Source organism: Odontomachus brunneus, unplaced genomic scaffold, assembly GCF_010583005.1.
Source record: "Odontomachus brunneus isolate Ranch 3 - 2012 unplaced genomic scaffold, Obru_v1 Obru_scaffold_019, whole genome shotgun sequence".
NCBI lineage: Eukaryota > Metazoa > Arthropoda > Insecta > Hymenoptera > Formicidae > Odontomachus > Odontomachus brunneus.
Window position 1 is genome coordinate 2,191,504 of NW_022639469.1, and position 13,293 is coordinate 2,204,796.

A 13,293-nucleotide genomic window follows, 5' to 3' on the forward strand; every position below is an offset into this window, starting at 1 on the left:
CTGGAATGTAACAAGTGTAACAAGTTGGAATGAGAGAAAATATACTTTCTTTCGCTCTAACTTATTGTTCAAATGTTCTTCGAAAACGAACAAACCTCAAGTTTTTATCCTGTCTGTCCCTTATGATTGTGCTACTGAAGGTTTGTGATATTATTGGCTGCGTTCGGTAGAGAAAGCTGCTTTGCAACTGTGTAAAATTCGTGAATCTGATTGGTACATGCTCTTGGATTTAACAAAAATTAAGAGCATACTCTAATCAGATTCACGAATTTTATAAAACAGTTGCAAAGCAACTTTCTCTGCTGAACGCAGCCATTAATTAGATCGATTAAAACCCACGCAGTCGAAAACTCTATAAAATAAAGTTCAGTCAGCGACATCTTTAGCATTTAGAAAACATGCGCTGCGACTCGTTCTTTATTCCACGTTGTCCATGATTGAGTCGCATGTCAGCTGATCTAACCTAACTTCATTGGTCTTCGATGGAGCGTTTGTGAGCGACAGCGATCGTCACAAGATCAATTTAGAAATGTGTATTCGGTAATAATACATATATATTTCTAATAATAAATGAAACTGCTATAGTTAAAAGTCGCGGCACGTCCGAGATCCATTCGCTCTTTCTTTCTTTGCTAGGCAATGTAGTACCGGCTTTCGAGATAAAGATATCAGCAGTGATCGGGGCTAAAGTTTCCGGCGAAAAAGAATGGCACGCACGGATTAGCTCGAAAAGAATGCTCCCGATACTGAGAAAGCTCGGGATACTGTCCCGTCTGATACTATGGCGACTCTCCGCTGTGTTCCTGGTGCAGACCGCTCATGTGCCAGACGAGTATTGGCAGTCCTTGGAGGTAGCTCATCGTGTGGCCTTCGGTTACGGACACCTGACCTGGGAATGGGCGGCGATGATCCGTAGTTACGCGTATCCGTTCGCGATATCGATCCTATATCGCGCACTCGCTGTGTTCTCCTTAGACTTCGCGTGGCTTCTGACCACATTGCCTCGGGTTTTTCAAGCAATTCTCGTTGCTTACGCGGATTACAGATTTTACCAGTGGACCAGGTGCAAGTGGATGCTGCTGGTCCTGTGTCTCAACTGGTACTGGTACTATTGCGCCACGAGAACCCTGATCAATACCGTCGAGACCGCCGGCACCACCATAGCTCTGACGATGTTCCCGTGGAAGGACAGTCGCGTGCAAAGTGCCAAGTTCCTATGGATCGTGGGCTTCCTCTGCATGGCGAGGCCTACCGCGGCGATCGTGTGGCTGCCTCTGTGCGCGTATCACATCTGCACGGGCGAGAGAGTCGCGTTGCTCGGTCGATACGCGGTGATTGGCGCCAGCTGCTTCGCGATCTCCGTGCTGATAGATAGCGTCTGCTACGGCACTCTCGTCATCACCCCGTTGAAATTCTTCCAAGTAAACGTGCTCGGGAGCGTCGGCGACGTGTACGGCAAGCAGCACGCGTTGTGGTACATCTTCATCGGGCTGCCGGTGTTGCTCGGGCCGTATTACATTCCGTTTCTCTTCGCCGCCTGGCGGATACTCCGACATCCCGTTCGTTTCCAGCGGGAAACGGTCATGCTCGCGGTCATCGGTTGGACGTTGACGGTTTACTCGTTACTGTCCCACAAGGAATTCCGCTTCATCCTGCCGCTTCTACCAATGTTTATCTGCGCGAGCTCGGCCAGCACGTATCACTTGAAAATCAGGATCACAGAGTATAGTCGCAAATGCATCTTAGCGTTGTTGGTGTTCAGCAACCTCGGGCCTGGCCTCTACTTCTCCGTGGTCCATCAGCGCGGCACGTTAGACGCGATGACGCTCTTGCGGGACGAGATCTCGCAGGCGAGTCCTTCGCAGCCGACGGACACGCTGATCCTGACCCCGTGCCACGCCACGCCGCTCTACAGCCACTTGCACACGAACGCGTCGGTGAGATTCTTGACTTGCGAGCCGAATCTGAACCATTCCGCGGATTACGTGGACGAAGCGGACCGGTTCTTCGCAGACCCGGCGGCTTGGCTTGACGCTAATTATGTTAACGATAAACTCACCGCGTACGTGTTGGTGTTTGATAACGTTCCGGGCAAGATAGCGGAATTTTTGCGCACGTACAAATTGATCGCCAGGGTATTTCATACGCATTTCCCCGAGTCGAATTATGGAAGATACGTGTTGCTGTACAAACGCGCAACGTTCGAGTAACGCTCCATCGCATCTTCTTAAGACGTACTCTCGAAAGTAAAATCAGTGTTATTCTTCATTGGAGTACTGAGCTACATGAGATTTCGCCGAAAGAATCAATTAATAGTAGCAACCGTTATACCCGTATTAGATCATGGATTGGAAATTAGAACTTGGCCAATTGGAACAAAGCAAACTAAGACCAAAGTTCATCGATTCGTCGAAATGTAATTTTCAATCCGCGATCCTCTATCTCCTGTCCATAGTGTGATACGGGCTTTAAGTCCATATCAGACTGAAGATTGAGAATTATAATCGGATCAATTAGGTAATATCGAATCCTTGATTTTGCTTTACTTGATCGGTCAAATTGTAATCCTTATACTGCAATTGTAGGCAAAATCGTAAAACTCGTAACTTGTTCTCGTAAGACTCATAAGAACTTATGAGTAGATCTGCTATTCTATGCGGATCGTATGTCATATAATAACTCGTAAATATCTACGATTTTTTTTTTGTTTTTTTCGTAAGCTACGACTTTACGGTTTTACGTATATTTACTTAGAATTGCAGCATTAATCTATAATCTGATACGGACTTTACCATTATTGATGCAGTTTAAAAATGCATCAATTAGAATTCTTGAGTGATGACGTCGAAAGCGAAGAAATGCGTGTTCAAAATTTCTCAGCAAAGTATGTTGAAATAAAAAGATACATCTAAAAAATTACCAACAGTCGATTAAGCACACCGCTAAAATACTCCGAATATCTTTCTTCTGCTCTAACAATGAATGAATAACCGTAAAATTAACGTGACATGCAACTTTCCTTCTTAGCCTACATTTCCGCGTTACTTTGTCACGTTAACCTTACGGTTATTTATCGATTGCAGAGCAAAAGAGCAAAAGAGAAGTGCTCGGAATGTCTTAGGTCCATATTAATAGTCATTATTTGAAACTTGACTTACGTGAGACACTTAGATATGAATTTGGAGTTGTATTTGAGTTTTTTTTACTTCAATCGCACAATATATACGACATTATAATTTGAATCGCGATTCAGCCGAAATATTCGTATCCAACTCCAAATTCAAGTCTGAGTATCTCACTAAAGCAAATTTCAAGCAACGACTATTAGTATGGACCTTAGAAATGTGCTTAAGCGATTGCAAGTGTTATTTTTCAGATATATCTTTTATTTCGACGTATTTTGCAGGAACTTTGAGTACACATTTTCTCGCTTCTGACATTACTAATCAAGATGACTGCCAGGCCAGGGGCCAGGAGTCTTAAGACAAACTTAGATATAAGATCCGGCTACGAATACCGACTATAGAGTAAGGTCTCAGCTATAAAATAGTAGGGCACTGAAGTCTGATTATGCAAATTCGCTATTTTGAAATTTTCTCGGATCCTTTGTGAAAGTTGACGTGCGACCGAATATTGCGGATATTACAAGCCTAACATTGTACGCGAAGGATTAAACGAGTAAAGTGCTTCGTCACGTGGATATGGCAAGATAAATGGAGATTGTATACAGTGAGAAGAAATTTAAGTTTGGTAATAAAGAAATATACATGTGTCTTTCTTGTCTCTTCTCATGTCATGTCATGTCTTGTCTCATGTCATTTATCTCAAAATTCTCTCTTAATGCTCTTTGACTTTTCTTTACAGTATTATTTACTGACTTGACTGTGTGAGAGAAAGAGACAACATTTCCTGCGTTCCACAATTGTCTCCTTTTTTACACGGTTAGGGGAGAAGACCTCAATTTCTTGCAATTTCTCAAGGAAATTAAGTTCGCCGCCGTGTGATGATAGAAGGAATGCGACGTTCTCCCGCTATCGATGACAAAAAGCCGCACCTCCGACTCGCTCGGTCATTAATAACGATTAGGTGATTATCGTGAAACAGTCATAAAGCGGAGGATCCCTCGCGCTAAAAACGACCCAGAGAGGAAGGGGGAGGACAGCCCTCTCCAGCTTGAAATAAATGAGTACCGTTAGTAAGTAGGATTCGAATCCCAGACTCGATGCGGGAACGATAACGATTCTAACGGTACTTGTAACTCTGCACTAGAGACGTGCCGAGACGCAGTCATCGCCGAAATTACCGTAGGATACCTTTCGTCGACGGTATTTTTTCAGGACGCCTGGCTCGCCGCGAAACTCTTGATTGATAACGTCAGAAGCATGCCCAAAATTTCTATATGCAAGATATGTCGAAATAAAAAAAATATATTCAAAAAATGATGCAATCGATTAAGCACACCTCTAAAATACTCTGAACACCTTACCTTTTACCCTAACAATCGATAAATAATTACAAAATTAACATGTAACCTTCCTTTTTAACCCACCTACTGTTTCTCATAATTTTACCACGTTTATTGTCGCGGCTGCTTATTGATTAAGAAGAATAGTTTTTGAAACACTTTACAAATATATTCAAGTGACCTCAAATCAAGAAGACAAATATTTTTGTATTTGGAATTGGCACGCGCAAGAATTTTCAGCATGTCATTTCTCGCTTCTGACGTCACAGTGACCAACATGGCCGTGGCGAGTGTCCAAGAGCCCGTGAGATTACGTATACAATTACGACTGCGCTAAGAAGTGACGGCTGTCGAACACGTCGAAGTCATTGCTATTGTACGATTCAACGATATTTGCGTGCGTCTCGAGTTATAATAGCAAGTGTTACGTAATACTAGATGCTTTTTAATGCTAATACAGGAAACGATACAGCCCCAAGACGAGAAAAGCATCTCGAATTTGGACACATATTTAAAATGTTGAAATGTCAAGGATGCTTCATTCTTACACGCCGAGCATTACGTCTTATAGCCGGAGCGAAGTCGAGCGACAAACAGATTGGAATCGACAATGACATCATGCTCCACGTTTCCGCCGTGATCCCTCCTGTCGAGACCGGGCGGGAACGGGGAACTGGGAAATGGGAAAAGCGTGCGCGCGCGCAAAATAACGGTGCGGAGGTAAAACAGAAAGTAGATAACAGTCGGAAAAAATCGTGAAAAATGGGAAGGACGGTGCGCCGGCGGGGTCGCACGCGGCCGGGAAGCGCGCAATCGCGGCGGCAACGCATGGGCGACGCGAGGAGGCGAGACGTGACGCGCGGCAAGTCGTGGTGGTAAGGTAAGGTAACTCCGCGGTAACTCCGTAATCGAAGGTATACGGCAAGAAGACGGCCGGTAAACGGAGAATGGAAGAAAATATAAAGGGGGGACTGACTACATGGAGTCAACGTTCCGGGCGGGTCAGCGACCACAATGTGTTCGCTCACTCGCTCACTCGCTCTCTTCTCTCTCTCTTTCTCTCTCTTTTATTTTCTCTCTTGCTCTCTCGCCTTCTCTCTTCTTCGCTCACTCGCTCTCACCTGATCGCGGACCTCTTCTCCCTTCCGTCTTCGTCGAGAGCCGCTTCCTTGCGGCGCCGCGTTGCTACTCGGCCGAGCGCGCGCGATATCCGTGAAACTGCGCTTTGCGCGCACGAGGAGGCCCATGGACTTCCCCTCGACTTCCTCATGGCTCGCTCGTGGTGCGCCAATTAGGATCAGGCTGTTAGCGGCGTTCCTGCAAGGGCCAAGGACGCGGCCGAATAATTCGATCCACGTGTAATTTATTCTGGTGGTATTTTAGACTCGGCCCGGCTCGACTCAACGTTGCGGATTACGACAGCTCCTGTCGAATTTTTCACGTGCGCTTTCAATGTAAATCTTCATAAATTATCATCGGCCCGCCCCGGCGGATCAGCGCCATGGCACGAGGGTTAATCCGCACCGCGCGTAATAATCCGAAATAACGTACCGGGGGTCCGCGAAAGACCTGTCGCGCAGCGTTTCGAAAGTTACATAGGCAGACACGTGTATGAGCGTGTACAGCCGTTCGAGAGAAAGTTCCCCGCAACGGTGAATCCGCTCTCCATCCTCTTACCGTGTGCGCGCGCGAGAGCATCCAAAGTGGATCGACCTCATCGCCGGAATCGCGAGGAATCCCTTTGATAATTTCCTTAACGTCCTCCGGTCTCATCGCGAATTGCTACATCGCAGCTTCGCCGATTAAAATTCCACGGTTTGCGAGCAGTCCTCGTTTATATCCTGCTTCTGGAAAGACAAAGATAGACAATGACGAAACAATAATAATTATCGGTTCGCGAATAATTATTATTATTGCACAGAGACCATGAATTCATTATTATACTATGGGAGAGCCATTAATTATAGATTCGATTAGCGTTAAATCAATCGGTCCTTGAAATCTCGCGATCTCCAGTCGAGAAGAATTAATTCGCAGCCACTACATTCCAATCAATATGCACAGGCCGTTGTTCCCAACGGTTCCGAACGTGGTTTCTGATCGGCTGAGGGAACCCGGAGGACGAGCTTAATTTTATCGGAAAAAAATTACTCATTAGCCCGCGCATTCCGCAATGACGTCCCGACGAGAAACTTCCGTTTTGTTACGTAAATCGACTGTGCTCGCGTCAAGCTCCACTAATGTGGAGAAAGAAAAAAGAATTGCTTTAATGAGGGTCGACGCGATCCGTTAAAACACGAATACGAGAATTTAAAGCGGTAAAGCTAAAACGTAATAATGCGATATATCCATACAGAGGACGAGCGAGCGCAGTATTGACGGTACAGAGTCCGATATCGTAAACCGGCTCTCCTCGACGATATACCGGAATCCAGGTAGACTTTGCTCTCGGAGGTCTTAACGCGTTTAACTACCATTATGTACCTCCGTTCCACGTTCCTTTGGAATATACTAAAGCGCACCTGAGAGCAATGAGTCCCAATTATTCATTTAAAACGAGTCTGGAGCAGCTTCTTTTTTCCTCTCTCGACTTGGCCGATGTTGGAAGAATGTGTGATCTTGTCAAGTTGAATTTCTGAAAACAAAAATAAGTTCAAAACAAGGGCTCCGTCCATGAGTTCTCTCTTTTCATGCAAATTGAGAATTTCTAGTCTCCAGGGACCTTGAAAGCTCCGGACACACGCCTTTTTCAACATTGAACGATCGATCATTCACGAGTTTATATAACGAGGCAAGAAATACTTGAGAAATAAGCGATTTATTACGCAACGAGTAATATATAACATATTTATTTATAATAATATAAAATATTTATAATAATATATTATTATATAATATATTATATAATTATATAATATATTATATAATTATATGTTATATTATTTATAAAATATTTATAAAATATTTTTAATATTATAATATTTATAATATTTATAATTTTTAATATTTATAAATATTTATAAAATATTTATTTATAATAATTATTTGTAATAATATAAAATATTTTTCAAATTAAAAGATATATACATTCTTAAAGCTTTTCATGAAAGCAACTGTTTATTCTATTTAAATAAAATATCTTTTTAAGAAAATAGATTTTTAAGAAAAACGAATGTGTTATTAGCGTCCACAGAAATAAATAAATAATTCACTTTTTACATATCTTTTCTCTCAATACACGATCGCAGATAACGAATCGTCCTGAGATCACCCTCGATGTGCTCGAGACGTCCTAAGATATTCCTCAGGACATCCTGGATACACTCTACATTCTTTTGGGGCATCATGTGCTATCTGGGATCTCTCTGCGATTTCGTCGCGATAGCGGAGAAACATCGACACAACCCAAACAACATTACAATGTCATAGGCTATATTTCTCCGATAATTACTAAAATAGTGCGCTTTTTTGTAGTTTGTATTCTCAAAGATAATCGATATCTGCAGTAGTTTGTGTGCGTGCACTCAGGTGTTAAAACGTACTATTTAGCGATCATTAGAGAAAGTACAGCTCATGACCATCTTTCCCGTATGGTCATCATACCCGAGTTCACCTTACCTATAATCAAAGCAAAGCAGCGTCACGCTAAATTCCCGTTCCCATCGGGATGAGTGGACACTGGGCTCGTCTCAGCGCCTCGCGTCGGCATAGAGAGTCACCGAAGAGCAGAGTCACGCGCGATTATTCGCTGATGGGCGATCTCACGGCGCTGAGAATCGCTCGTGCGATTCTCGCACGGCCAATATCTTGCGTGAGGACGCCTCTCCGGCGACGTAACAGCTCCCGGCCGTCATCGCGAACCTGGTTCATCATCGCGGTAGACCCGCGCCGGCGCGACGCGGGAACAGCGATGCACTTGCCTTCCTTCCCCTAGCGGCTGATGCGGGCCGCCAGTTCCGACCAATCGCGGCCGGCAGGCAACAGGTGGCTGGCCAATCCCGACGCCGCGTCGACGCGACACCGTTGATCTTACTTACAACTAAGCACTCCACTCCCTCGGGTGTTCTTACCAAATCTTACGCTCGGGTATCCTACCCAAATCTGCAGTAATTATATTCGAATCTTATCCCTTTCAGTCCCAAGAGTGAAATTTTGAATTTATTTATATTATTAGGGCATTTCTATGACTTAGAATATATACAAAATTAAAAAATATATGCAAAAAATTTTTTTAAAAATTTGTCATTTTCAAAAAACAAAACAAGATTTGCAAGATTTGCAACTACTTGAAGCTCCGTAATGGAGAATAGAACATCCACAATCGTATGGTGTCTGAATCATTTAACGAGAGCGGGGAAAAAGATAGAGCGGCAAAACCTGACCCACACAATTGTGGATATAGGGACTGAAAAGGTTATTCGTTTCTCTCTTCCTCTCTCCCCCCTCTCTCTCTCTCTTTACATTAAGACCTAGTCAACTTACAGAGTACTTAGAAGTAAGGAAATATTTGCATAAAGTTCATTTTTGTTAAGATTCTCTCAAGCGTTTTTCTAGATACAATCTGCGTTGAGCAAATCGAAATAGTAGTATTTAGTCATGGACTCTTGTCATATAGTGCAACTACATGTCGCGCGCGTGTGTCAAAATTTTACAAAAATTAGACTACCCTGGTAAAAAGAGTTGATAGAGAACGATTGAGAACGATAGATTAATTTGTATTGTTTTCTATAAGCTCTATCGTTCGCAAGCGTCAGCATTCGCGAGAATCAGATATAAATCCTATCGTATTTTATTTGGTTCTATAAGAATCGGGTTCAATTTGTATTATATAGGAAACTGACGATAGAAATTCTATCACTATTTATTGTTTTCTATTGTATACGATAGAATACTATTCACATTTGTGAATTCACGAACCAAAATTCATATTCAAAACGATAGAATTTTATTCTATCGTTCTTTATAAACCTTTTTTACCATGGTAAATTTAATAGGCTCTTGTCTTTCCATCTTATTTTACATTGCAATGTTTTTATAAATTCTAAGGAGTAACCATCTCAGGGAGAGGAAAACTATATTCTATTCTACTTTTTTACTTTCTCTCTCTCTCTCTCGCTCCTTCCCTCACGGCGAATAACAAGTGCGACGATACAATCACCGATTCGACGCGTATAAAAATCGATCAGAAATACCGGATAGAATCAATTTACGCGATTTGCGTTGCAATAAATCGACACTTACCACTTTCATCGACATTTTCCGCACTTTCTCCCATAATTATAGCGATGTTTTTAGCAGCGTTTCCCGCAGGTCGATTTCCTCCAGGTGCTCCGCGATGGAAAGTATCGAATCGTGATTTCCGCGATTTCCGGCAGGAATCTCAATCTTCGTGAGAGATAATTCCAGCCAAATATCGCGATCCGCTATCTCGAATCGAGTTCATGCGAGCGCCACCCTTCCGCGCTGCGATCAGTGGCGCGCGTCACAGCGAATGAACGCTCCGCCATCCAAGAGAAAAGCAACAACAAGAACGGACGTCGAACGGAACCGCCTGTCCGTTCGTCCGTCCGAGCGGCAAGGCCGCGATCGCGATTACGCCAAGGAGCCGGAGTATCGGGCACATCGACATCGTCGGTACGTTGCACGTGTCGTCGTCGCGCATACCTCACGTACCTGCGACGTCACTTCGAAAGCGGTCACATGGGCGCGCTCTATTTCCACTTCACTTTGGAGCACTTATTGACAGGTGTAGAGTTTCTCAAATAAGGGTTAGGATACCGCCCGCCATTTATGGGGAAGAAGTGTGTATATGAGAGAGAGAGAGAGGCATGTTTCATCATTTCAATTAAAGACCCGGTTGTGTTGAGCGAATAGTAAGCTGGCAGTTAAATCATGTATGTCTTTGTTTTTCTTTCAAAATAAACAAAGACAGATATACATGATTGAAGTGTCAGTTAACTTACCACTCGATTGATGCAAGCAGGCAGTTACTCCATTTAAAACGATAGCTATGATATCATTACATAAGATTTAGTCTGAATTTCAATCTGAATCTCTCTCAACACGAATCAATAGAATAATGATTAATTTACAATGAAATTGAAATTCAGACTGTACGTAACATAATATTATCGTTTTGTATTTATTATTTTGAACATGGTAAAGGAGCTTCTCTCTCACCATTCTATTAGAGTTTCTTCTTCCTGTTCGCTCCTTCTCTGTCAGTGGTGGATAAGATCCGACCATCACGCAGGAGTCATCACGCAGCGTTTCAGATCTTACTTAAGGAACTCTAGACAGGTGATTTACACAGGCGTGCTTTCAGCGGAGGACACGCCATTCTCCGCGTATCCGGCGGAATCGCGCCGGATATCGGCGGAGGGAGATCCACGGCGCGGCATCGTGAGCGGCGCCAACGCACGTAGACAGCGTCGAGACGGGGAACGCGTCGCGCGCGCCACGATGTGTTCTCCATTGAGCGCGCGCGCATTCGGCGGCCGCCATCTGCGTGCAAATGTGGCGGCGTTCAGGTTTCGCCACCGGTGCGATGTATCTCGCGTACACAGTCTCTTCTAAGAGGCTCCCCCAAGTATCTCCAGGTAAACGCGGTAACGCGTGGCCACGGCCAGCAGCAGCCGGCGGGCTCGCTCGAGAGCGGCGCGAGTGGAGGGTCTGTACACCTGGCGCGTCGCTTTGACCTGCCTTTCCCTTCGCCGCTCTAATCTAGCCCGGCCGGGATTTCCGTCACTCTCGCCGCATCTGGCCCCCGACTCCGGCAACCACAGTCCTGGGTAATAATCAACCATGCCGATATGGCGAAATCACTCGTGTGCCTTTACGTTTTTCGCACTTTTCTCGTTGATACCTCGCGCCTTGCTTCTTCCTTCCTCTATCTCTTTTTCTTTCTCTCTCTTTTTCTCTCCCTCCATTTCTCTCTCTCTCTCTCTTTCTCTTTCTTTTCCGCACTATTCCGCTCTTGCTCACCCGGCCTGTATTAATTTCCCTCTCCTTTCATTCCAGATAAGCAGGAAGATAGTTGGAGCTCCTTTCTCCGTTTCTCAAATCTCCGTGGTTTTTTATTCCAATTTCAACTGCGTTTTCACGAGTAGCAGTTCCGCTATGTCGGCGATTCAAAGTTCGTCGTGAACGTACCGAGCGTCTTTAGGTAGATCGATGTATCGCGATACAAATGCATGCGCATTCACACATATGCACATACACACGTACGCGACACCTGTCGCTTCGCGTTCTCTGCTATCTTCATTTTACAATTCTTTCTTGTGACAGCTACCATTGCGAAGTGTTTTGTATTACGTCTTTATGTATTTCCGTCAAAGTTACGGCGTTGTTGCGCGAAAAATGAAATTCTACTGCTAGATGTTAATCTGTTTTTGTTGCTTCCTCGGTAAGCATAGTTCTACAGCGCGCAACAGGTATGCTTTTTCGTTCTCCCTCTCTTACGTAGCTCACGTCCTACGTAACTATTGAATATTTAATATCTCCGCGCGTATCTAATGACATGCTATTGACGTAAATTTAAAACCTGCTCGATATTTACTATCCTTTTTTACTTTTTATTACTTTTTTGCTATTCATCCGACACAAGACCTTCGTACAGCACGCAACAAATATTCCCTTCTACCTCTCTCTCTCTCTCTCTCTTTTGTTGCTTTCACTTCTAGTATCTAATATCCTATGTTACTCTTTGATATCCCCTAACGCAATACGCGTCTAACTCGTCATTAATACGGATCGAAATTCCGCGGATATTAATTTGTTTTTACCATTTGCCGAACAAGAACCATTCCGCAACGCGTTTCCTTCTCTCTCTCTCACTCCCACTCTGCATCTCCCCTTCCTGTCTCTCTCTCTGTTTCCCTCTCTCCATCCCCCATAAGACGCCGTGCGAGCAAGGACCAGCCAACGGGAGAGGGGCAACGTCGACGCGCAGTCGCCAGGTGAGGCAACGACGACGACGTGTTCGCTTCGCGACGCTCGGCCGGGGGGACGCACGGCCAGTGCTGCACGAAACACCTTGCGACGTTCGACGGCGCTCCGTCCGACCGTGAGCGAACGTGTCCAACCGACAAGTAAAAAGAGACAGAGATAGGTAGAGAGAGAAAGAGAGAAGGAGAGGAACGGGGAGAAGGCGACCAGTCTCAAGACCGGGAATCGATCCTGTCCGCGGACTCCGGTTTCGCGGAGCGGTCGTGTCCGCGAAGGTGTTGTTATCTCGGTCGGAGCACTGCCGTCGATTCATAACCTCAAACCGCCGTGCCCCGACCACTGTGATCGCAGAAGGAAGCATGTCGCGTCTCGCGGATAATCGGTGAACAGTCAGTGACGAACGGGGGATCGAGAGACAGAAAGGGAGGTAGACGCTACGAAAATCGGTCAGTCCTTCGTTCGTTTACAAATTCTCGACGCCGGGCGCGGCGAGACATTGTCGCGAGTGTGAAAGTGCATCACCGTGCCCCGTGGAAGACGTTCATCGCGCAGAGATACACAACAGAAAAAGGAGATTCATCGTTGAGGAACTCCTGGTTCATACGGGAACGATGCAAACGACGGGAATGAGGACGGCGGGGGGAGGAGGAGGAGGAGGAGGAGGCTCGTCGACCCACCTGGTCGTCCTTTACGTGGCGACCGCTGGCCTCCAGGGGAACGCGCTCGGCTCCGACGAGGAGGAGATCACGTTACTCGTCTATGTACTCATCGATGTGCTGCAGAATAAGGTAAGAAGGTGGTGGACAGAGAGAGAGAGAGAGAGAGAGAGAGAGAGAGAGAGAGAGAGAGAGAGAGAGAGAGAGAGAGAGAGAGAGAGAGAG

At 45.0% G+C, this 13,293-nt stretch overlaps 2 protein-coding genes and 1 long non-coding RNA gene across 4 annotated transcripts in view; 2 read left to right on the forward strand and 1 right to left on the reverse strand.

The window, feature by feature from the left end:
- Positions 1-415: 415 nt before the first annotated feature.
- LOC116841959 (GPI mannosyltransferase 3) lies at positions 416-2,850 on the forward strand. Its single transcript, XM_032810544.1, has 2 exons — positions 416-540; positions 637-2,850. The coding sequence occupies exon 2, from the start codon at positions 735-737 to the stop codon at positions 2,208-2,210; it is 1,476 nt and encodes a 491-aa protein (XP_032666435.1). The 5' UTR covers positions 416-540; positions 637-734; the 3' UTR covers positions 2,211-2,850.
- Positions 2,851-2,996: 146 nt separating this feature from the next.
- On the reverse strand, positions 2,997-9,311 carry LOC116841972. Its single transcript, XR_004377642.1, has 4 exons — positions 8,084-9,311; positions 6,988-7,100; positions 6,143-6,312; positions 2,997-5,782 (listed from the first exon to the last, which is right to left on the reverse strand). It is a non-coding gene; the product is annotated as an uncharacterized LOC116841972 (long non-coding RNA).
- Positions 9,312-12,396: 3,085 nt separating this feature from the next.
- LOC116841955 (RNA-binding protein fusilli) overlaps positions 12,397-13,293 on the forward strand; it is a 43,007-nt gene continuing 42,110 nt past the window's right edge. The window contains exon 1 of one of the 2 annotated variants that reach the window (XM_032810524.1): positions 12,397-13,200. In XM_032810524.1, the coding sequence (XP_032666415.1) occupies positions 13,024-13,200 (177 nt within the window). In that variant the 5' untranslated portion in view covers positions 12,397-13,023. The remainder of the gene's footprint in view (positions 13,201-13,293) is intronic. The other variant, XM_032810525.1, reaches the window with a different exon arrangement.